This window comes from Scyliorhinus torazame, chromosome 13, assembly GCF_047496885.1.
Source record: "Scyliorhinus torazame isolate Kashiwa2021f chromosome 13, sScyTor2.1, whole genome shotgun sequence".
In the NCBI taxonomy this organism is placed as follows: domain Eukaryota; kingdom Metazoa; phylum Chordata; class Chondrichthyes; order Carcharhiniformes; family Scyliorhinidae; genus Scyliorhinus; species Scyliorhinus torazame.
The window spans coordinates 203308460-203331509 of record NC_092719.1 but is presented as its reverse complement, the minus strand read 5'-3'; the positions used below and the strand labels follow the sequence as shown (position 1 = coordinate 203331509).

The 23050-nt window shown below is 53.7% G+C and overlaps 1 protein-coding gene across 2 annotated transcripts in view; it reads right to left on the bottom strand.

Annotated features, from left to right (window-relative positions):
• Positions 1–23050, bottom strand: part of mon1a (MON1 secretory trafficking family member A) — a 58351-nt gene that overhangs the window by 15362 nt on the left and 19939 nt on the right. The window contains exons 2-5 of one of the 2 annotated variants that reach the window (XM_072472922.1): positions 8638–8801; positions 5245–5697; positions 2857–3622; positions 673–820 (exon numbers count right to left, since the gene is read on the bottom strand). In XM_072472922.1, the coding sequence (XP_072329023.1) occupies positions 673–820; positions 2857–3622; positions 5245–5677 (1347 nt within the window). In that variant the 5' untranslated portion in view covers positions 5678–5697; positions 8638–8801. The remainder of the gene's footprint in view (positions 1–672; positions 821–2856; positions 3623–5244; positions 5698–8637; positions 8802–23050) is intronic. The other variant, XM_072472921.1, reaches the window with a different exon arrangement.

The following is a 23050-nucleotide window of genomic DNA, read 5'->3' as shown; positions in this document are numbered from 1 at the left end:
AATGTATTTTTAAATAAATTTAGAGTAGCCAATTATTTTTTTTTCCAATTAAGGGGCAATTTACTGTGGCCAATCCACCTAACCTGCACATCTTTGGGTTGTGGGGGCGAGACCCACGCAGACAGGGGAAGAATGTGCAAACTCCACATGGAAAGGTCAGCAATATTGCTACACCCCTAATAGTTATAAAATTACCCCCTTTTTGCTGTGGTTTACATGTCCGTGATGAACTGCATGGCCATGTCCATATTTCAAGCTCAGAAGGCGAACTGACAGACGTCCCACTCCAGCACTTCAAATCCAGAGGTGAAAGTCCCCAGTTACCACCTCTGATTTTGCGTTGCTCTGGTCCACGCCGCACACCCTCCACCACCCACCAACCCGCCATTTTAAATAGTTACTATTGGAAAAATCGCTTGTATGACTGGGCATTTGGCTGTTAAGTTAGATCCGGCAAAATCATCAAGATGAATCCCGCTCATTTTCCTGTGATTTTTTTTTTGCGCAGGGTCTAATTAAGGTTCCGTGGGCCACACTGAGTGAGCTGAGGTCAAGTGGGAGGTGGCTCATGTGGAGTATATGCACCAGCACTGACCAATTGGGCCGAATGGCCAGCAGCTGAGCTGTAGATTCAATGGAATGTACTAGAATGTTACAAGCCTTAGTTCTTACCCATGCCAATAGGTTTTCTCTGTCCCCTGCATAGTAGATGTATTTCAGTGGTCTTGCAGAGTTGTGGATGCGACTGTACAAGTACTGATACAGCTCCAGTAGCCTTTCCTGTTCTTCTGCGGTTATGTAAGGAGCTTCAACTTCTGGGCTACCAAAAAAGAAATGTACAATACATTTATGCCATTCTTGGATCCAAACGCTTTGCAAAGACAATTTCAACATGAGGCATAGGAACAGGAGCAGGCCATTCATCCCCTTGAGCCTGTCCCGTCATTCAACGAGATCATGGCTGACCCTGACCTGTGGCCTAACTCCATGTACCTGCCCTTGACCCATATCCTTAATATCTTTGCTTAACAAAAATGTATCTAAAGTTAACAACTGATCAAGCATCAATCAATTGCCATTTGTGGAACCATTCTTTATGTGTAGACGTTCTTCCTAACACCTTTCCTGAATGGTTTGGCCCTAATTTTCAGTTTATCCCCCCCCCCCCCCCCCACCGAGTTCTAGAATCTCCAACCAGTGAAAATAGTTTATCTTTATCTCCCCTGCCTTTTCCTGTTAATATCTTTTTTCCCCATCGAACCCCTGCAGTGCAGAAGGAGGCCATTCGGCCCATCGAGTTTGCGCCTACCCTCTGAAAAAGCATCCTATCCGGGCCCACTCCCCTGCCCCATCCCCCAAACCCCATAACTCCGCAGAATCCCGCTGCCATGAATATATAAATATCTTTACACACTCATTCAGGTTGAATGACCCAGCTGTTTCTTGCAATGAGGACCAAAGTGTTGCTTACTCAAAACCTGAAAGGACATTTTGGTTCCTTTCTGACAAAAGAACACTAATTTTGGACTTGCCCAAATGTCTGGTGTGGGTGTGCCCCCTCCCATGTTGTTCATTGAAGGACAGGGCAAAACCAACCGGCCCCAAGACATTGGTGATGATGCCACTATGGGAGAGGGGCTGCAGATGTGAGGGCAAGAGGTCAGGAAGAGACTGTCGCATCGATCTCCCAAAGAGGAAAAAAAAACATTGGGCGAGGAGTTAAGAAAACTTTTAACACCCAGATGTTCATCACAAGAAGCCGTTCAGAAAGGGCAAGTTACCAGAGGGTGGGAATGGGGGTGGGGGAAGGGGGATGACTGCCTAATTGAACTTGGATAATTATTTACCCAAAGAGAGGGAGGGAGAAAGAAAGCAAAGGAAAATTAAAATGTTAACCAGGAGGAAAATCTCGCAAATTACTCCATCCTTGCTGATAAAATAGCAATTAAATTACCGCTTACTTTGACTAACTATGTAAAACAGTTTTCACAATGCCAATTCTGCTCAATTGCAAATCCTCATAGCTTATTTTCTTGCCTTCAATGAGAATTTAAAGGTTTTTAGACTGGGGAACTTGTATTCGGGGCTGGTTTAGCACAGTGGGCTAAACAGCTGGCTTGTAACGCGGAGCGAGGCCAGCAGCTCGGGTTCAATTCCCGTACCGGCCTCCCCGAACAGGCGCCGGAATGTGGCGACTAGGGGCTTTTCACAGCAACTTCATTGAAGCCTGCTTGTGACAATAAGCGATTATTATTATTATGAACTCAAAATTGAACTGGGACTGCCTGAAATCTATTTCAACATCCATTGCCTCATCAGATCTGAGTAGTTTAAAGATTGTACACTTGGCTTACAAAAATATTACCCCGCATGCTTTATGGTTACACATTGGGCATCATTCTCTCCTCCAGGTTGAAAGATTGTGAGTTCAAGTCCCACTCCAAGGTTTGAGCACAGAATCTAGGCTGAAACTGCAGTACTGAGGGAGTGCTACACCGTCAGAGATGCCATCTTGCAGATCAGACATTATAATCCCCATCTTCTGTCTTGGGAGGGCCCAAAAGATCCCATGGCACAATTTCAGAGAAGAGTACAGGAGTTATCCCCGGTGTTCAGTCTGATATTTATCCCTCAATCAACATCACAAAAACAGATTATCTGGTCATTATCACATTGGCTCTTGTGGGAGCTTTCTGTGCACAAAGAGGCTGCTACATTGCAACAGTGATTACACGTTTGACTAGAAAATGTCATTGGACATCCTGAGGGTGTGAAAGGCGCTACGTAAATGCAACTCGTTCTTTGCTATCACTTCGATAACTCAGCTGGTGCTGCAGAAATGAACAGGTAGCTTACCTTGTGAAAAGCCCCGAGCTTCTTGATTTATAAATGAAGTGCCTCAGGTCTTGGATCCCCACTTGGGAAACGCTGTAAGATGGAATCCGTAGCTCTTCCAGCAGCATCTGCAGGGTGTTCCGCTTCTTCATACGCTCCAGAAACTTGTTTTTACAGTTTGAGATGGTGAAGAAGTGCTCCCGGTCGGTGGAGATGAGCAGCAAGCACAGGCTGCTTGCCTGGTCAAGGTAGGAGATGTGGACGTGAAAGAATCCGCTGGAGTTGAACTTGGGCAGACAGACTGGGGTCCAGGCCTCCCCATCCCGGAAGGAGGTGGATGCACTGATGAGGTTGAAGAGGAGATGGAGATCGATGGGATGGAGAAACTGATCTTTTTTCCTCACCAGTGTGACCAGTTGGTTCTGGGCAACCAGAATGGAGAAGACAAGACTTTTGTCTTTGGCCCCCTGGAGGCTGCTGCTGATCATGTCTCTGACAGAAGAGGGCAGCGGCTGGCAGCGTACCGCACACGTTAAGAAGCTGGGATCTTTGTCCATGAGATTGAGGAGGTGATCTGTTATCCTCTCGGAGCCCGAGAGTAATCTGCGGAGATCATAGTTCTTTTTCTGCTCGAAGATCCTGTTCAGCTGAGTTGAGGTCAGCAGACTGATAATCTGGTAGTAAACATACAGGAGTTCTTTAGCCACTTCCTGCTCAGATTGGCGGGTGCGAGAGACAGCCACGAGGACAAGGGGGTTGCGGCGGACAAAAACCACCTTGTAACCCTCTGCGGAATGGAAAACATAAAATTAATCCACTCTGCGCTGTTTTGTGAACAGATGACTAAGACAAAGATAGTCAGTGCTCGGCAACCCGGCACAGATATTTCATTGGATGAAGAATGACAAAAACAACGCCCTACACTCCAAAATGCCTGCTCCCTAAGTACTACTGATAAATAAAGCTTTCGGTGCCAGGTGTTCCTCCTTGAAAAATACAAACCGCAGTTCGGGCTGCTCATACCCTTTTCTGGTTTCCACTTCCCTCACAGGTAGCGAGTGACTCTGCTCCCCGTTTCCAGGCTGCATTGCATGAGCCGCATGTTTTAATGGGACGAAAACCAGTTGGTGAAGCAGAAACCAAGGTACAGAGTTTTCCTTTATCGAGCAGGTGTATTGATCTCACTCAGCCCAGTGTCCCAGCCATCCCCTATTTATACATGCTCAAAGACAATTCGGGTCCATACCTTGTTCCTCTAAACCTCAACAATTTAATTGATGAGGCATCAACGACTTAAGCAATTTTAGGTGAAGGGCAGGGCACAATTAAAAGATGGTGTCCAGGGCGGCATAGTAGTTAGCACTGCCGCCTCTCAGTGCCGAGGACCCGGGTTCGGTCCCGGCCCTGGGTTACTGGCCGTGTGGAGTTTGCAGATTCTCCCCGTGTTAGAACATAGAGCATAGAAAAATACAGCACAGAACAGGCCCTTCGGCCCACGATATTGTGCCAAACCTTTGTCCTAGATTAATCATAGATTATCACAGAATTTACAGTGCAGAAGGAGGCCATTCGGCCCATTGAGTCTACACCGGCTCTTGGAAAGAGCACCCTACCCAAGGTCAACACCTCCACCCAACACTAAGGGCAATTTTGGACACTAAGGGCAATTTATCATGGCCAATCCACCCAACCTGCACATCTTTGGACTGTGGGAGGAACCCAGAGCACCCGGAGGAAACCCACGCAGACACGGGATGTGCAGACTCCGTACAGACAGTGACCCAAGCTGGAATTGAACTTGGGACTCTGGAGCTGCGAAGCAGTTGTGCTATCCACAATGCTACCGTAACATTGATACTCAGCCCGTTTGGCCGCGTTATGACTCCACCTTTCTTGGCCATCAGGTCCTGGGGTGGGGCTCGAACCCAGAGCTTGTGGCTCAGAGACGGGGACACTACCCACTACACCACAAGACCTCTAGAAGGTCGGAGTACACAGCAATTACGCTGCACAGCACGGTGTTCCAGATAGGCACAGGGTGACGTGGGATGTCTGTCAAAGTGGTAGGGTGGGGGATCTAGAGAGAGGAAGAGACACAGAGAGAGAACCATCTCCCTGGTCAGCCCTGAATACTTTCTGGTATTGTTTAGACAGTCAGTGAAAGTGCGCCAACCTTCTCAACAGGCAAGATGTGTCCCAACAATTTTTTTAAAATGAGGGTTACTGTAAATAATAGCCACTGCAATACTATGGTGCTGAGTAATAATGATTGTAGCTGGAATTTATTTTGATGTCCCGTACAGAATGGTTTCATCATCAATTCCGCCCATGCTGGGTCCCATACAGGAGATATGAACTCAAGTGGAACAGTGAAACCCAACAAAAAGTAACTGAAACCCTTAAACGCACCTGCATGGATGGATTTGATCACATTTTTGCTTGCCTCAATGAAGGAGACAAGAGCCACCATCACCCCCATTATGGAGGAGAGGGCTTCCTCCGTCCCGTAACGGGAATAAATCGGCTTCCCGGCGTCGCTGAAGACAAAGATGTGCTTCCGGTGCTGCCTCCACGATTCGGTTGTCACGTCCTCCTCCTTCTCGGAGAGCGCCGATTCTCTGCGGGAGCTCCCGGACGACCCGTCTCCCTCTGCTTCGCTGTCTCTCATCTCCTTGTTCACATCCATCGCGACGCCCGTCAGCTGTGTGCTCAGTTCGTTGAAATCTTTGCTGATCTCTTCGATTTGGGATTGTTCTGTGGCGGCCTCATTAGCGCCGTCCAGGCACCTCTTCACTTCGTCGTCTCCAGTTAGATCTTCATATGATCTTGTGTGGACAAACATTGCACTCTCTTGTCCAGCACCTAGACAAAGGAATACGTGTAGATAAAGACATATCTGGAACCTGCCTTGTAGCTAGCAGTAAGTAACTAATAATGTCTAACTTTGAATTGAAAGGGTTCAAAGGGCTGTTCAATACAGAAGAATATCTATCTGGGAATGACTGATCTTATCATGGGACTCAGGTGGTTTCTGTTTAAACAATGAACACCTGGAGCGAGAAACAACCATTTCAAGTGCGGTCCTTTTAATTAATATGTTAACACATCCCTCAAAGGGCAGCACAGTAGCGCAGTGGGTTCACCCTCCTGCCTCACGGCACCGAGGTCCCAGATTCGATCCCGACTCTGTGTCATTGTCCCTGTGGAGTTTGCACATTTCCCCCCCCCCTACCCCATGTTTGCGTGGGTTTCGTCCCCACAACCTAAAAATGTGCAGGGTAGGTGGATTGGCCACGCCAAATTGCAGCTTAATTGGGAAAAAATAATTGGGTACTCTAAATTTTTTTTTTTTAAAACACATCCCTCATAGAGTTCAAAGGCCAAGAAACAGAGGCCCTGAAGTGAAACGGGCGACAGATATAAAAAGCCAGAATATAGATCTAATTGAGCAGTTCAGCATCTTTATGTGAGGGAAAAGTGTCAGGCTGCAATCAGCTTCCTGCCATTGCTGGCAAGCAACATCAAGAACTCGCATTTATATAGTGCCTTTTTCAAACTAAAACCTTCCCAGGTGAATCATGGAACAGATATGAACAATAAGCCACAAAAGGAGGTACAAGGACAGGTGAACAACAGCTTGACTCCAGGGGTAGGTCATAAAGACCGTGGAAAGAGAGGGAATAGAGTGGAAGGGATTTAAGGAGAAAATTCCAGAGACAGGGCCTTAGGCATTGAAAGGCGTATCCACCAATGGTGGAGAAATTAGAATCAAGGTTGCGGGGGGGAGGGGGGACGTCATGTGAGGTAAGCACGGCAATAGCTGTGTTTCCTCTGAGCTCTGGCACTATTTAGCTGGAAATCCTTGTATTTATTGTGCTCTTACAGCTTGTACTCAGCTCATTCAGGAGTGAAAACGCCATATTATGTCCCCGGAGGATTGTTGGTCAAACCTTGCTGACAAATTGCCAAGAAATATTAAGAAAACGCGATGAAGCCGAGGAGAGAAATTTTACTATTGTAAGGGTCCTCCCTGTTCCTGTTTATTCCCTTATTTTTCCTTTCTTTTGTTTTTGCTGTGGCATTTCTGATCCATGGATGCTTAATGACTTCAAGGCAAAGCAGCTTGTAAGCGATCTGTACCTTTAATTCAACCAGAAGGATCCAGAAGGCTGTGGGGTTTTAAGGTTAGTGATTGCCAACTGGCCGACATCAGTGATGACTCAGTTTGATTGATTTGGCTGGTGGCCAATGAATTGGCCCAAAGGGCTGTGCTCTGCCCGGTAACAGGTGGTGATTGGTTCTGATCCCACTGGAATGTTTTAAGAGTCTCGAGGTTGCACTTTGCTTTCACTTTTGATTCTGCAGCCTGGATGGAGGAATCTAACTAACTCTCTCCAAAAAGATCGAACTAGTCCTTTCCATAAGGCCCCTGTGAGGGCTGACTGGCTCCCCAGCAGGACTGGGTCTCATTCTCTCGAGACTGCAAAGGCTTGAAATCAAACCACAAGCTGAAAGCAAGGTTTGATGTGAAATAAAGCGTCTATACAGAAAGGTACAGGCCTGGATGGGAACCTTGAGTTGAAGGCCCAGTTTGGGAAGAAATAAAGTGTCTCTCCAGAAATCCTGCTGCCCGTAAGTGCTGTGTTGAATGAATAACTCGGCATGGAAGGCCATTACCAGCTGTAAACCAGTGATTTTGATCAATCAGCGAGCCATGGGAAAAGTGTGCTGAAGAACCACTATTTGAAGCAAAGGGCGTAATCTATTGGTCGCATCCTGCCTAAACCGCGACGCAGCCGGTAGATGCCAGGTGAGGCCTCGTCCAGGATTTACCCGGCTCCCCGTGCCTCGCGAGATCTAATGGGATCTCACGTGACTTCGCAATCTAGATCCCTCCCAATGTGGGGGGGGGGGGGGGAATATTTGGCAAATCTGCCTATTAGAGTGAGTAGCTTGTCTCATTGTAATAGTCAGCTGGCCTGATCTACCCGAGGCTTGGGCAATAAGCCCTTCAACTCGGAGGCCTTAGGTCAATGCTCATTCTAATAGACAGCTGGCCTGATCTACCCGAGGCTTTGGGATCTAACCCCTTCAACTCGGAGGCCTTAGGTCAGCGCCATTCAGTACTGGTCCCTGGGTGGTTGGCCTCTGAGCAGGGTGGCACCCTGGCACTGCTGGTGCCACCTGGGAACCTTGGCACTGCCAACCTGGCATCCTGAAAGTGCCATGTGGGTGGCAGAAGCACTTCCAAGATGCTAGGCTGGCAGTGCCAGGCTGGCATTGTGCCCGTACCAGGGATCGGGCCCAGGATTGTCCGGTCCATGTGAAGTGGGGTGCGGAGGGGCCCAAAAACACCTTACAGGTGATTTGGGGCTTAGGAGTTCCAGGGGCCATGTCGAGAGGGGGTGTCAAGAGATTGGACCTATATTCGAAAATGGCATCCCAATCTCCTCAGAGCAGGCAACGGAACTAAGGGCATCCTCAGCGGGGCATTCCCAACTGAGGTCCTGAATTGCAACAGAGTCCCGTTCGATAGTGTGATCTTTCTCGACTCTGCAAGCGCCGGGAGACATACCCGGCGAAACACGCTTGACACGGGACTCTGTTGCAATTCGATTAGATCGAACGTAAATATTCTTTTCTTTTGACCTTCATCCTTATTATTTTTACCCCTTGTGTTTGAATGTCTTGTGTGTGTGGGTAGAGGGTGGGACAGTTAAATGGGGTAGTAGGTTAGCTTGTCGTTATTCAATTGCATATTTCATCATCATAAAAATAAACAGTAATTGTGTTCCTACTTACAAACGTGGTGACTGTAATTATTGGGCAGTCACGAGCCAAAGGCTTCAGGAATCTTTATAAGAATTATTGGTTTATTCACTTGTGTTGTGACTCCGGGGCACGTTGGGCAGGAATTGACCGTGCACTTTCCCAGGGTGGCGTAACGCTGTGGAAAATGCAACTTTCTGTGTGGAAAAACAACTCAATATATCAGAGCGTCTAACGATCTAGAGAATCGAGGTAGGAGAAAAAATGTTCGGACTACCGGTTACCAGAAGGAACGGAAGGTGAACACCAACTTAATTTTTTTGAGAGCTGGCTGACATGTTTTCTTAACATAGACATGAAGGCCAGGCACATGATTAAACTAGAGAGGGTGCACCGTCTACTTGCTTTGAGGCCCAGAAAGAGCCAATGACCCCGGCCCATAATTATACATTTTCATAACTTAAAAGATCGGCAAAACGTGATGGAGGCACCTGAATGTAGTGCGGACTTGCTCTTGATGGAGTGAAGGTCCCTCTCTTTCAAGGTGCAAGGGTTTTGATTAAGTTAGAAAATGACTAAAGCCCACTGGAGGACAATATACCCCACTGTATCCTGCCATATTGAGGATGACATTCAACAATTTTACAGAAACATTTGATTCCCAGCTTCATGAACTCTGTGGCAGGCAACAACCTAGTTCCCTCAGTGGAACTATTATTAAGGGGATCAGGGGTTACGGGGAGAAGGCAGGGGAATGGGGATGAGAAAATATCAGCCATGATTGAATGGAGGAGCAGACTCGATGGGCCAGGTGGTCTAATTCTGCTCCTTTGTCTTATAATCTTATGGTCTCAGATGGGTGTCGTTAATAACGGATTACAGTTGACCATTAAGTCTGGACTTTGTCCCTTTTCATTTTAATTTTCTTTCATTCTGGGCTGGTGCTTATCACTCTGATAGGGGTGGCCTCATAACTGAGCACGATAACGAATATTGTACTCAAGAATGCCAGGGACTTGTACGTGTCTTTCATGAATAATACTCCTCCTCGGACTTCCGGTTGCGGCTATGCCTAGGTAGGTCGCACGTTCGGCAGCTCCCGCCGGGAACGGACTTTTGGGCTCTCTAGAGGGGCCCCAACGGCAATTGTTCGACAGCTTCCAGGTGACAGCAAGTCACCCCGACATTATATGTCGCTAAATTGCTGGCTTTGAAAGCAGACCAAGGTAGGCCAGCAGCACGGTTCAATTCCCGTAACAGCCTCCCCGAACAGGCGCCGGAATGTGGCGACTAGGGGTTTCACAGTAACTTCATTAAAGCCTACTTGTGACAATAAGCGATTTTTCATATGGATTGGACCAGGAGTGGAGCGGTGAAAAAAGTGATCTTGGAGCAGCGAAAAGTGAGAGGGAGGAAAAATAAGATGACGGCGGGTGGAGACCAAGCAGCATGGGCGCAGTGGTCGCAGGAGCAGCAGGGGTTTCTTAAACGCTGCTGTGAGGAGCTGAAAACCGAAATGCTGGCGCCAATGAAGGCGGCGATTGAGAAGCTAGTGGAGACCCAGAAGGCCCAAGGGGCGGCAATCCGGGAGGGGCGGCAATCCGGGAGGTGCGGCAAAAAGCCTCGGAGAATGAGGACGAGATCTTGGGCCTGGCGGTGAAGGTGGAGGCGCACGAGGCGCTGCACAAGAGGTGGGCGGAAAGATTTGAAGACCTGGAGAATAGGTCGAAGAGGAAGAATCTCACACTGCGGGGGGGGGGGGGGGTCGATGGAATGGCGGGACAGGCCGGGGTCAGCAGGAGTCAGCTGACTTACGGGAGTGTTATGGGGGGAGCAAAAGGGCTAGATGCGGATCTAGCGGGGCGGCGGGGGGGGTGGAGAGTGGGGTTGCTGTTGCATTGGCCAAAAGGGAGCTGGAAGTAGGAGAGGTGGTCGGGGCGGGGGTCCGCCGTCTGGGGGACTGGAGGGTGCGGGAGGTGCGGGCACGTGGCTGGCCTAGAAAAGGAGCTGGCTAGTCGGCAGGGGAGGGGGGGGGGGGGGGTGAGTAGCCCCCAATCCGGCTGATAACTTGGAATGTGAGGGGCCTGAATGGGCCGGTCAAGAGGGCCGGGGTGTTCGCGCACTTAAAGGGATTGAAGGCAGACGTGGTTATGCTCATTGTAGCGGATAATGGAGGTCGATATGTGATGGTGAGCGGTAGGTTGCAGGGGGTGCGGGTGGTGCTGATAAACGTATATGCCCCGAACTGGGATGATGCCGGATTTATGAAGCGCATGCTGGGTCGGATTCCGGACCTGGAGGTAGGAAGCTTGATAATGGGGGGGATTTCAACACGGTGCTGGACCCAGCACTGGATCGCTCTATGTCCAAGACGGGTAAGAGGCCGGCTGCGGCCAAGGTGCTTAGGGGGTTTATGGACCAGATGGGGGGAGTGGATCCATGGAGGTTTGTCAGGCCCCTGGTCAGGGAATTTTCATTCTTTTCCCACGTCCATAGAGCTTACTCCCGGATAGATTTCTTTATTTTGAGTAGGGCGCTAACCACGAAAGTGGAGGGAACGGAGTATTCGGCCATAGCCATCTCAGACCACAACCCGCACTGGGTGGAGCTGGAGTTAGGAGAGGCGAGGGACCAGCACCCGCTGTGGCGTCTTGATGCGGGACTGTTGGCAGATGAGGGGGGGTGCGGGCGGGTGCGGGGGTGCATTGAAAGATATTTGGAGGTCAACGACAATGGGGAGGTGCAGGTGTGGGTAGTCTGGGAGGCGCTGAAGGCGGTGGTCAGGGGAGAGCTAATCTCCATCAGGGCCCACAGGGAGAAGAGAGGGCAGGGAGAGGGAGAGGTTGGTGGGGGAGATCTTAAGGGTGGACAGGAGATATGCAGAGGCCCCCGAGGAGGGACTACTCAGGGAGCGGCGGAACCTCCAGACGGAGTTCGACCTGTTGGCCACAGGGAAAGCAGAGGCACAGTGGAGGAAAGCGCAGGGGGCGACGTATGAGTATGGGGAGTAGGCGAGTCGGATGCTGGCACATCAGCTTCGTAAGAGGGAGGCAGCGAGGGAGATAGGTGGAGTTAAGGATAGCAGGGGAAAACGGTGCGGAGTGCGGTGAGAATAAACAAGGTATTTAGGGACTTCTATGGGGATCTGTACAGATCTGAGCCCCCAGCGGGGGAAGAGGGGATGCGACGATTTTTGGATCAGCTGAGGTTCCCGAGGGTGGATGAGCAGGAGGTGGCTGGTTTAGGGGCGCCAATTGGGCTGGAGGAGCTGGTTAAAGGATTGGGGAGCATGTAGGCGGGGAAGGCCAAATGGGTTCCCGGTCGAGTTTTACAGGAAATACACGGACCTGCTAGGCCAGTTGCTAGTGAGGACGTTCAATAAGGCAAGGGAGGGGGAACCTTGCCCCCGACAATGTCCGGGGCGCTGATCTCTCTGATCCTGAAGCGGGACAAGGACCCACTGCAATGTGGGTCGTATAGACCAATCTCGCTCCTCAATGTGGATGCTAAGTTGCTGGCAAAAGTGCTGGCTACGAGAATTGAGGACTGTGTCCCGGGGGTGATTCATGAGGACCAGACGGGATTTGTAAAGGGCCGGCAGCTAAACACTAATGTGTGGAGGCTCCTCAATGTGATAATGACGCCATCGGTGGAGGGAGAAGCGGAGGTAGTGGCAGCTATGGACGCGGAGAAGGCCTTCGACCAGGTGGAGGGGGAGTATTTTTGGGAAGTGCTGCGGAGGTTTGGGTTCGGGGAGGGGTTCATCAGCTGGGTCAGGTTGCTATATAGACCCCTGGTGGCGAGTGTGGCTACGAATCGGCGGAGGTCGGAATATTTTCGGCTGTACCGAGGGACGAGGCATGGGTGCCCCCTGAGCCCCTTGTTGTTTGCATTGGCAATTGAGCCTCTGGCCATGGCACTAAGGGAGTCCAGGAAATGGAGGGGACTGGTCCAAGGGGGAGAGGAACATTGGGTGTCGCTGTATGCGGATGACCTGTTGCTGTATGTGGCAGATCCAGTGGAGGGGATGGCGGAGGTCATGCGGATCCTAAGGGAGTTTGGGGACTTCTCGGGGTATAAGCTCTTTGTGGTGCATCCAGGGGACCAGGGAAAGGGGATAGACGACCTGCTGTTGAAGAGGGCGGAAAGGAGCTTTCGGTACTTAGGGATCCAAGTGGCTGGGAGTTGGGGGGCCCTGCACAAACTCAATTTGACGCGGTTGGTGGAGCAGATGGAGGAGGATTTCAAAAGATGGGATGTGCTGCCACTCTCGCTAGCGGGCAGGGTGCAGTCGGTTAAAATGATGGTCCTCCCGCGGTTTCTCTTTGTGTTCCAGTGCCTTCCCATTATGATTCCCATGGCCTTTTTCAAACGGGTAGGTAGGAGCATCATGGGTTTTGTGTGGGCAAATAAGACCCCGAGGGTAAAGAGGGTGTTTCTGGAGCATAGTAGGGACAGGGAGGGCTGGCGCTGCCAAATTTGTGCGGCTATTATTGGGCTGTCAATGTGGCGATGATCCGTAAGTGGGTAATGGAGGGAGAGGGGACGGCGTGGAAGAGGTTGGAGATGGCGGCCTGTGTGGGCACGAGCCTGAGGGCGCTGGCGACGGCACCGCTGCCACTCTCGCCGACAAGGTACACCACGAGTCCGGTGGTGGCGGCGGCGTTGAAGATCTGGGGGCAGTGGAGATGACACAGGGGCGAGGTGGGAGCCTCGGTTTGGTCCCCGATTCGGGAGAACCATCGGTTCGTCCCGGGAAGGATGGACGGGGGTTTCGGAACTGGCATCGGGCAGAGATCAGAGGAATGGGGGACCTGTTTCTAGATGGGACGTTTGCGAGCCTAGGGGCACTGGAGGAGAAGTTTGGGTTACCCCCGGGAAATGCTTACAGGTATATGCAAGTGAGGGCGTTTGTGAGGCGGCATGTGAGGGAATTTCCGCTGCTCCCGGCACTGGGGATTCAGGACAGGGTGATTTCGGGTGTATGGGTTGGAGAAGGCAGGGTTTCGGCGATCTACCAGGAGCTGAAAGAAGAGGAGGAGGCCTCGGTAGAGGAGTTAAAGGGCAAGTGGGAGGAGGAGCTTGGGGAGGAGATAGATGAGGGTCTGTGGGCTGATGCCCTGAGTAGGGTTAATTCTTCCTCCTCTTGCGCCAGGCTCAGCCTAATACAATTCAAGGTTGTTCACAGAGCGCATATGACAGGGGGAGGTTGAGTAGGTTCTTTGGGGTGGAGGACAGGTGTGGGAGGTGCTCGGGAAGCCCGGCGAATCACGTCCACATGTTCTGGTCGTGCCCGGCACTGGATGGGTTTTGGAGGGGTTTCGCGAGGTCTATGTCCAAGGTGGTGAAAGTCCAGGTCAAGCCGAGTTGGGGGTTGGCACTATTTGGGGTAATGGACGAGCCGGGAGTGCAGGAGGCGAAAGAGGCCGGTATCCTGGCCTTTGCGTCCCTGGTAGCCCGGCGGAGGATCTTGCTATTATGGAAGGACGCGAAGCCCCCCAGTGTGGAAGCCTGGATAAATGACATGGCAGGGTTCATTAAGCTGGAGAGGATTAAGTTTGCCTTACGAGGGTCTGTGCAGGGGCTCTTCAGGCGGTGGCAACCGTTCCTAGACTATCTCGCCGAGCGTTAGGAGGAGGTCAGCAGCAGCAACCCAAGGGTGGGGGGTGAGGGGTCTCTTTCGGGGGGGGAATTCGGGTGGGTGGGGGGGCTTCCCTATGGGTACCTTTGAATGTCACATGGGGGGGTTACTGTATATGGGGGAAACCCAATGTATAAGTTTTGTATAATTTTTGACTGTTGTGTTTGTGTTTCTTTCTTTTTGTTATGGGGGGGGGGGGGGTTGTCAAAAATTCTGCTGGAAAATTTGAATAAACATTTGGTTTTTTTTTAATGAATAATACTCCTCAGTGTGTTGCTTGGAGTTAAGGAATAGGTGTTACAGGTTGTACGACACTGGGGCTGTACGAGAAATATCCTTCTTTCTTTTTTATATATACACTTATAATAGCTATGTGCATCTTATGGTGTCCTTCGTTCTTATCTTGATAAGTATGAGTGGCCTACTGCTGGGTGGTGGATGTGTGACCTCAGTTTCACTAGGCAAGGTTAGATTATGGAGAGAGTGACTCATTCTCTTCCTCCTTAAATTGCAGTTCACCCCTTTTTTGAAGAGGAAGACTCTTTGGTATATTAATGAAGGCATGTTGGCATAGTCCAACTAGGCCTCACATTTGGTGAGGAAACCCCCTCCCCCCACTCTGCGAGGGTTAATGGTTTAGAGTGGTTTACTTTGTGGTTGGGACCAGTTCTTGTGTGTTCTAGTTTGGGTTTAAAGAATCGTTAGTTGGTAGTTTCTGTAAGGGTACAAATGAGTCTAATTTACTAGAAAACGACTAAATAATCTTGTTAAAAGAAAAAAGGTTCTTAAAAGAACGTTGATATAGTTTTGATACAGGAAACTCATCTAAATGACAAGGAGCATTTGAAGTTGAAGCGGTCCTGGGTCGGACAAGTGACTTCTGCCTGATTTCCGACCAGTAGCCGAGAGGTTGCGATTTTGATTAATAAAAACGGGCCATTTAGACTTGAGAGCTGCGTCAGGGATATAGGAGGAAGGAATTTGATCGTTAAAGGAGGCTGCATCGGGAAAGTATTTTGATCATGAATGTGTGTGGCCCTCCAAATTATTCTCCTGATTTTGTTACTAAAGTCTTTATGCATTTTGCTGAATTGGTGTCAGTAGTTTATTTTGTAGGAGCGAACTTCAGTTGTCACTGAAATCCTTTGATGGACAAAATTCCCAGAACCAGGAATTCACCCACTCAACATTAATTAGTGTCCGTATGCGAGGAATTGTGATACTTGATTGGAGAACATTTCATCCCGAGGACAAGGAATTGACCTCTTTCTCTGTTCCCCACCGATGTAATGCCAAAATTGATTTTCTTTTATGCCAAAAACATGATTCCATTCAGTGCTTTCCTGCTCAGAAGGTAATATTGTGATCGCTGATCATGCTCCTGTTTCCCTGGAATTTTCACATAAGGGGGTATATTTACAATCCGCGTGATGCAAATTTAACACATCCAGATGTAAAGACCATGCTTTGTTTCTTATTTCAGATCCAAATTATACCTTATTTTACTCTCTCTCTGAAGTCCTGTGGGGGGACTTGCAAGGTTTTTGCAAGTGTACAGTTACTTCTCCCATGGCAATAGAAAGGGTAAAGTGCTGAAGCGGCAGTGCCAGCTCAAAATAAAATTGACAGAAAAAGATTATGGTAGGAGGCCTGGGAAGAGGCCCGGTAGGAGGCCTGTTAGGAGGTCTGGTAGGAGGCCTAGTAGGAGGCCTGGTGGGAGGCCTGGGAGGAGGCTCGGTAGGGGGCCTGGTAGGCCAGGTGGAGGGCCTGATAGGGAGTCTGGTAGGGGGCCTGGTAGGAAGATTGGTAGGGGGCCTAGTAGGCCTGATAGGTGGCCTGGTAGGGGGTGTGGTAGGAGGCCTGGTAGGAAGATTGGTAGGGGGCCTAGTAGGCCTGATAGGTGGCCTGGTAGGAGGCCTGGTAGGGGGCCTGGTAGGGGGTGTGGTAGGAGGCCTGGTAGGAGGCCTGGTAGGTGATCTGGTAAGGGGCCTGCGAGGAGGCCTATAGGAGGCCTGGTAAGGGGCCCAGTGGGAGGCCTGGTAGGAGGCCTAGTAGGAGGTCTGGTAGGGGGCCTGGTAGGGGGCCTAGTAGGAGGCCTGGTGGGAGGCCTGGGAGGAGGCTCGGTAGGGGGCATGATAGGAGGCCTGGTAGGCCAGGTGGGGGGCCTGATAGGGAGTCTGGTAGAGGGCCTCATAGAATTTACAGTGCAGAAGGAGACCATTTGGCCCATCGAATCTGCCCCAGCCCTTACAAAGAGTACCCCACTCAGGTCCACGTATTTACCCTATCCCCATAACCCCACTTAACCTTTATGGACACGAAGGGCAATTTAGCATGGCCAATCCACCTAACCCGCACATCTTTGGACTGTTGGAGGAAACCGGCGCACCCGGAGGAAACCCACCCACTCATGGGGGAGAACGTGCAGACTCCACACAGACAGTGGCCCAGCCGGGAATCGAACCTGGGACCCTGGAGCTGTGAAGCAACAGTGCTAACCACTATGCTACCGAGCTGCCTGATAGGGAGCCTGGTTGGAGGCCTCGTAGGGGGCCTGGTAGGGGGACTGGTAGGGGGCCTGATAGGGGGCCTGATAGGGGGCTGATAAGGGGCCTGGTAGGTGGCCTGGTAGGGGGCGTGGTAGGGGGCCTGGTAGGCGGCCTGGTGGGGGCCTGGTAGGCGGCCTGGTGGGGGCCTGGTAGGCGGCCTGGTGGGGGCCTGGTAGGCGGCCTGGTGGGGGCCTGGTAAGCAGCCTGGTGGGGGCCTGGTGGGGGCCTGGTAGGCGGCCTGGTGGGGGCCTGGTAGGTGGCCTGGTAGGGGGCGTGGTAGGGGGCCTGGTAGGTGGCCTGGTAGGGGGCCTGGTAGGGGGCCTGGTAGGGGGCCTGGTAGGGGGCCTGGTAGGGAGCCTGGTGGGGGCCTGGTAGGGGGCCTGGTAGGGGGCCTGGTAGGGGGCCTGGTAGGGGGCCTGGTAGGTGGCCTGGTAGGGGGCCTGGTAGGGGGCCTGGTAGGGGGCCTGGTAGGGGTCTGGTAGGGAGCCTGGTAGGGGGCCTGGTAGGGGGCCTGGTAGGGGGCCTGGTAGGCGGCCTGGTGGGGGCCTGGTAAGCAGCCTGGTGGGGGCGTGGTAGGCGGCCTGGTGGGGGCCTGGTAGGCGGCCTGGTGGGGGCCTGGTAGGTGGCCTGGTAGGGGGCCTGGTAGGGGGCCTGGTAGGGGGCCTGGTAGGCGGCCTGGTGGGGGCCTGGTAGGCGGCCTGGTGGGGGCCTGGTAGGTGGCCTGGTAGGGGGCCTGGTAGGTGGCCTGGTAGGGGGCATGGTAGGGGCCGTGGTAGGGGGCCTGGTAGGGGGCCTGGTAGGGGGCCTGGTAGGGAGCCTGGTAGGGGCCTGGTAGGGGCCTGGTAGGGGGCCTGGTAGGGAGCCTGGTAGGGGGCTTGGTAGGGAGCCTGGTAGGGGGCCTGGTGGGGCCTGGTAGGGGGCCTGGTAAGCAGCCTGGCGGCCTGGTAGGAGCCTGGTAGGCGGCCTGGTGGGAGCCTGGTAGGGGGCCTGGTAGGGGGCCTGGTGGGGGGCGTGGTAGGGGGCCTGGTAGGGGGCCTGGTAGGGGGCCTGGTAGGAAGCCTGGTAGGGGGCCTGGTAGGGGGCCTGGTAGGGGGCCTGGTAGGGAGCCTGGTAGGGGGCCTGGTAGGGGGCCTGGTGGGGGCCTGGTAGGGGGCCTGGTAGGGAGCCTGGTAGGGAGCCTGGTAGGGGGCCTGGTAGGGGGCCTGGTAGGGGGCCTGGTAGGGGGCCTGGTAGGCAGCCTGGTGGGGGCCTGGTAAGCAGCCTGGTGGGGGCGTGGTAGGCGGCCTGGTGGGGGCCTGGTAGATGGCCTGGTAGGGGGCCTGGTAGGTGGCCTGGTAGGGGGCGTGGTAGGGGGCCTGGTAGGGGGCCTGGTAGGGGGCCTGGTAGGGGGCCTGGTAGGGAGCCTGGTGGGGGCCTGGTAGGGGGCCTGGTAGGGGGCTTGGTAGGGAGCCTGGTAGGGGGCCTGGTGGGGGCCTGGTAGGGGGCCTGGTAAGCAGCCTGGCGGCCTGGTAGGAGCCTGGTAGGCGGCCTGGTAGGGGGCCTGGTAGGCAGCCTGGTGGGGGCCTGGTAAGCAGCCTGGTGGGGGCGTGATAGGCGGCCTGGTGGGGGCCTGGTAGGTGGCCTGGTAGGGGGCCTGGTAGGTGGCCTGGTAGGGGGCCTGGTAGGGGGCCTGGTAGGGGGCCTGGTAGGGGGCCTGTTAGGGGGCCTGGTAGGGAGCCTGGTGGGGGCCTGGTAGGGGGCCTGGTAGGGGGCTTGGTAGGGATCCTGGTAGGGGGCCTGGTGGGGGCCTGGTAGGGGGCCTGGTAAGCAGCCTGGCGGCCTGGTAGGAGCCTGGTAGGCGGCCTGGTAGGCGGCCTGGTGGGAGCCTGGTAGGGGGCCTGGTGGGGGGCCTGGTAGGGAGCCTGGTGGGGGCCTGGTAGGGGCCTGGTAGGGAGCCTGGTAGGGGGCCTGGTAGGAGCCTGGTGGGGGCCTGGTAGGGGGCCTGGTGGGGGCCTGGTAGGGGGCCTGGTAGGGGGCCTGGTAGGGGGCCTGGTGGGGGCCTGGTAGGGGGCCTGGTAGGGGGCCTGGTGGGGGCCTGGTGGGGGCCTGGTAGGGGGCCTGGTAGGGGGCCTGGTAGGGGGCCTGGTGGGGGCCTGGTAGGGGGCTTGGTAGGGAGCCTGGTGGGGGCTTGGTAGGGGCCTGGTAGGGAGCCTGGTAGGCGGCCTGGTAGGCGGCCTGGTAGGTGGGCTGGTAGGGGGCCTGGTAGGGGGCCTCTTAGGGGGCCTGGTAGGGGGCCTGGTAGGGGGCCTGGTGGGGGCCTGGTAGGGGGCCTGGTGGGGGCCTGGTAGGGGGCCTGGTAGGAGGCCTGGTAGGGGGCCTGGTAGGGAGCCTGGTGGGGGCCTGGTAGGGGGCCTGGTAGGGGGCCTGGTAGGGGGCCTGGTAGGGGGCCTGGTAGGGGGCCTGGTGGGGGCCTGGTAGGGGGCCTGGTGGGGGCCTGGTAGGGGGCCTGGTAGGGAGCCTGGTAGGGAGCCTGGTAGGGGGCCTGGTAGGGGGCCTGGTAGGGGGCCTGGTAGGCAGCCTGGTGGGGGCCTGGTAAGCAGCCTGGTGGGGGTGTGGTAGGCGGCCTGGTGGGGGCCTGGTAGATGGCCTGGTAGGGGGCCTGGTAGGTGGCCTGGTAGGGGGCGTGGTAGGGGGCCTGGTAGGGGGCCTGGTAGGGGGCCTGGTAGGGGGCCTGGTAGGGAGCCTGGTGGGGGCCTGGTAGGGGGCCTGGTAGGGGGCTTGGTAGGGAGCCTGGTAGGGGGCCTGGTGGGGGCCTGGTAGGGGGCCTTGTAAGCAGCCTGGCGGCCTGGTAGGAGCCTGGTAGGCGGCCTGGTAGGGGGCCTGGTAGGCAGCCTGGTGGGGGCCTGGTAAGCAGCCTGGTGGGGGCGTGATAGGCGGCCTGGTGGGGGCCTGGTAGGTGGCCTGGTAGGGGGCCTGGTAGGTGGCCTGGTAGGGGGCCTGGTAGGGGGCCTGGTAGGGGGCCTGGTAGGGGGCCTGTTAGGGGGCCTGGTAGGGAGCCTGGTGGGGGCCTGGTAGGGGGCCTGGTAGGGGGCTTGGTAGGGATCCTGGTAGGGGGCCTGGTGGGGGCCTGGTAGGGGGCCTGGTAAGCAGCCTGGCGGCCTGGTAGGAGCCTGGTAGGCGGCCTGGTAGGCGGCCTGGTGGGAGCCTGGTAGGGGGCCTGGTGGGGGGCCTGGTAGGGAGCCTGGTGGGGGCCTGGTAGGGGCCTGGTAGGGAGCCTGGTAGGGGGCCTGGTAGGAGCCTGGTGGGGGCCTGGTAGGGGGCCTGGTGGGGGCCTGGTAGGGGGCCTGGTAGGGGGCCTGGTGGGGGCCTGGTAGGGGGCCTGGTAGGGGGCCTGGTGGGGGCCTGGTGGGGGCCTGGTAGGGGGCCTGGTAGGGGGCCTGGTGGGGGCCTGGTAGGGGGCTTGGTAGGGAGCCTGGTGGGGGCTTGGTAGGGGCCTGGTAGGGAGCCTGGTAGGCGGCCTGGTAGGCGGCCTGGTAGGTGGGCTGGTAGGGGGCCTGGTAGGGGGCCTGGTTGGGGCCTGGTAGGGGGCCTGGTGGGGGCCTGGTAGGGGGCCTGGTAGGAGGCCTGGTAGGGGGCCTGGTAGGAGGCCTGGTGGGGGCCGAGTTGTTCAGTGCCAAAATAATTTAATGCAGCAATCCGAACAGCGCCGGTCTCCTTGTTGACTCAATGTGCTGAAAAACAAAATTTCCGATTTTGGAAATTAACCAAGTAGATCTTTAGGGTTCTTTAAGATTGAGGATTTAAAGGCATTTTAATATTTTAATAAGCCATTTAAAAGTTTTTAATGTCGATTCATACAAAGCTAGTCAGTCTGGAGTTGCATTAATGCATACAAAAGTATTTTTTGTTTCTTTGGTACTCCCAACAACTTCTGATGCCAAAGATCAACCTTAAATGCTCCCATTTCTTTGGGGGGAGTGGTTATCTGCATTGAGGGATCTTCCGTATGGCTCCAGGACCTGATAGTTTTGGAAGTGGATTTTATAAGGCTTTCAAAGACATGCTGATAGAACCTCTGATTAGTTTATATAAACACTCATTTGAAGTAGGACATGTTTTCTGAATACGGGGAGAACTCCAGTTGCCTCTTAGCTCAACAGCTGGAGCGACAGGGGCTTCCTGGGAGATTGTCCAGGCCCGTAACTCGAACGGCGTCTGGTTTCTGCCCTCCTCAGGTCAATGCAGCTTTTGAATTATAGACCTCCATAGATCTGAGAACCCGGATGAGGTATCGGTCAAGACTGGCATTTTGGGCAGCTTATGGAAATGAAAATCACTTATTGTCACAAGTAGGCTTCAATGAAGTTACTGTGAAAAGCCCCTAGTCTCCACATTCCGGCGCCTGTTCGGGGAGGCTGTTACGGGAATTGAACCGTGCTGCTGGCCTGCCTTGGTCTGCTTTAAAAGCCAGCTATTTAGCCCAGTGGGCTAAACCATCCTTCAGTTCCCCATTTTCCACAGCCGATGTGATTCCTTCCCAGCTGCCGAGGGGGAGAGGAGCGAGGAGTTGCAATCCCTGCCTGGCCCAGAGGAAATTATGAAATGCATTGGGTTGATGCAGAGAGGTAAAGCCCCTGGCCCGGATGGCTTCCCCATTGAATTTTATCAGAGGTTTGCAGAGCAGTTGGTACCTTTAATTCTGGATATGTTTAATGATTCCTTATCCCAGGGTTCGTTGCATTCTACACTCACACAAGCCTCTATTTCCTTGATTCTCAATAAAGACAAAAGCCCAACAGAGTGTGGGTCGTATCGAACTATATCACTCGTACATGTGGATGTTAAGTTACTTGCCAAAATGCTGGCGCTGCGACTGAAGCCCTGCCTCCCAGAGGCGATCTTGGAGGATCAGACAGGCTTCGTTAAAGGTCTGCAATTGTTGGCCAATTATACGACACCCGCTAAACGTTGTCCTTTTTCCACTCCTTGGTGGCCGAAATGGAAGTGATTGTTTCCCTAGATCATAGAAATCATTGGGCGGCACAGTGGCACAGTTGTTAGCACTGTGGCCTCACAGTGCTGAGGACCTGAGTTCGATCCCGGCCCCGGGCCATTATCCATGTGGAGTTTACACATTCTCCCCATGTCTACGTGGGTCTTACAACCCAAAGATGTGCAGTGTAGTTGGATTGGCCATGCTAAATTGCCAATAGAATCCCTGCAGTGCAGAAGGAGGCCATTCAGCCCATCAAGTCTGCACGGCCCTCCAACTGATCACCCTACTTAGGTCCAATCCCCACCCTATCCCTGTAACCCCACCTAACATTTGGACACTAAGGGGCAATTTAGCATGGCCAATCCAGCTAACCTGCACATCTTTGGACTGTGGTAGGAAACCGGAGAACCTGGAAGAAACCCCCACACACACAGGGAGAACGTACAAACTCCACACAGTCACCCACGACCAGAATTGCACCCAGGTCGGTGGGGCTGTGAGGCAGCAGTGCTAGCAACTGTGCCACCATGCCAAAAAGGCGTTTGATAGAGTGGAGTGGGAATATCTGTTTGACTATTTTGGGCAGAAACGGTCATATCCTCTCAGCTCTATTGAATGAGGTGAAGATGAAATGAGAGGGTGAGTTGGGTTCCATTCTGGATGATGAGGTATGGAGTGAGGCCCTTCACAGGGTGAACTCTCCATCTCCATGTGCTTGGTTAAGTCTGATCCAATTCAAGGCGGTGCACAGGGTACATCTGACTGAAGCGAGGATGAGTGGGCTTTTCTCTGGGGTGGACTACAGGTGTGAGTGTTGTTCTCGGGGGCTGGCTAACCACACTCCTATGTCCTGGTCTTGTCCCAAGTTGGTAAGCTTTTGGGTCTCTTTCTTCATCACCATGTCGGAGATACTTCGATCTGGAGCCATGTCCACTGGTGGCCATTTCTGGGGTATCAAACTCGCTGGAGCTACAGATGAAGACGGATGCCCTCGCCTTTGCCTCGTTGATAGCCCAGGGACAGGTTCTGCTTGGGTGAAGGTCTCCTACTCCGCCCAGTGCCTCGTCTTTGTTGGTGGCCTCATCATTCTTACATTTGGAGAAAGTCAAGTGCCCCATTAGGGGGTCGGTAGAAGGGTTCCACCTAAGGTGGCAGCCATTCATTTCCATTTGTAAGGGGCTAGCCACCGTCAGCTGTTAGATTAGCTTTGTCTACCTCATACGCTGCAGGAAAGGATGTCCCGAAGCGTGGTACATTGGCGAGACCATGCAGACGCTGCGA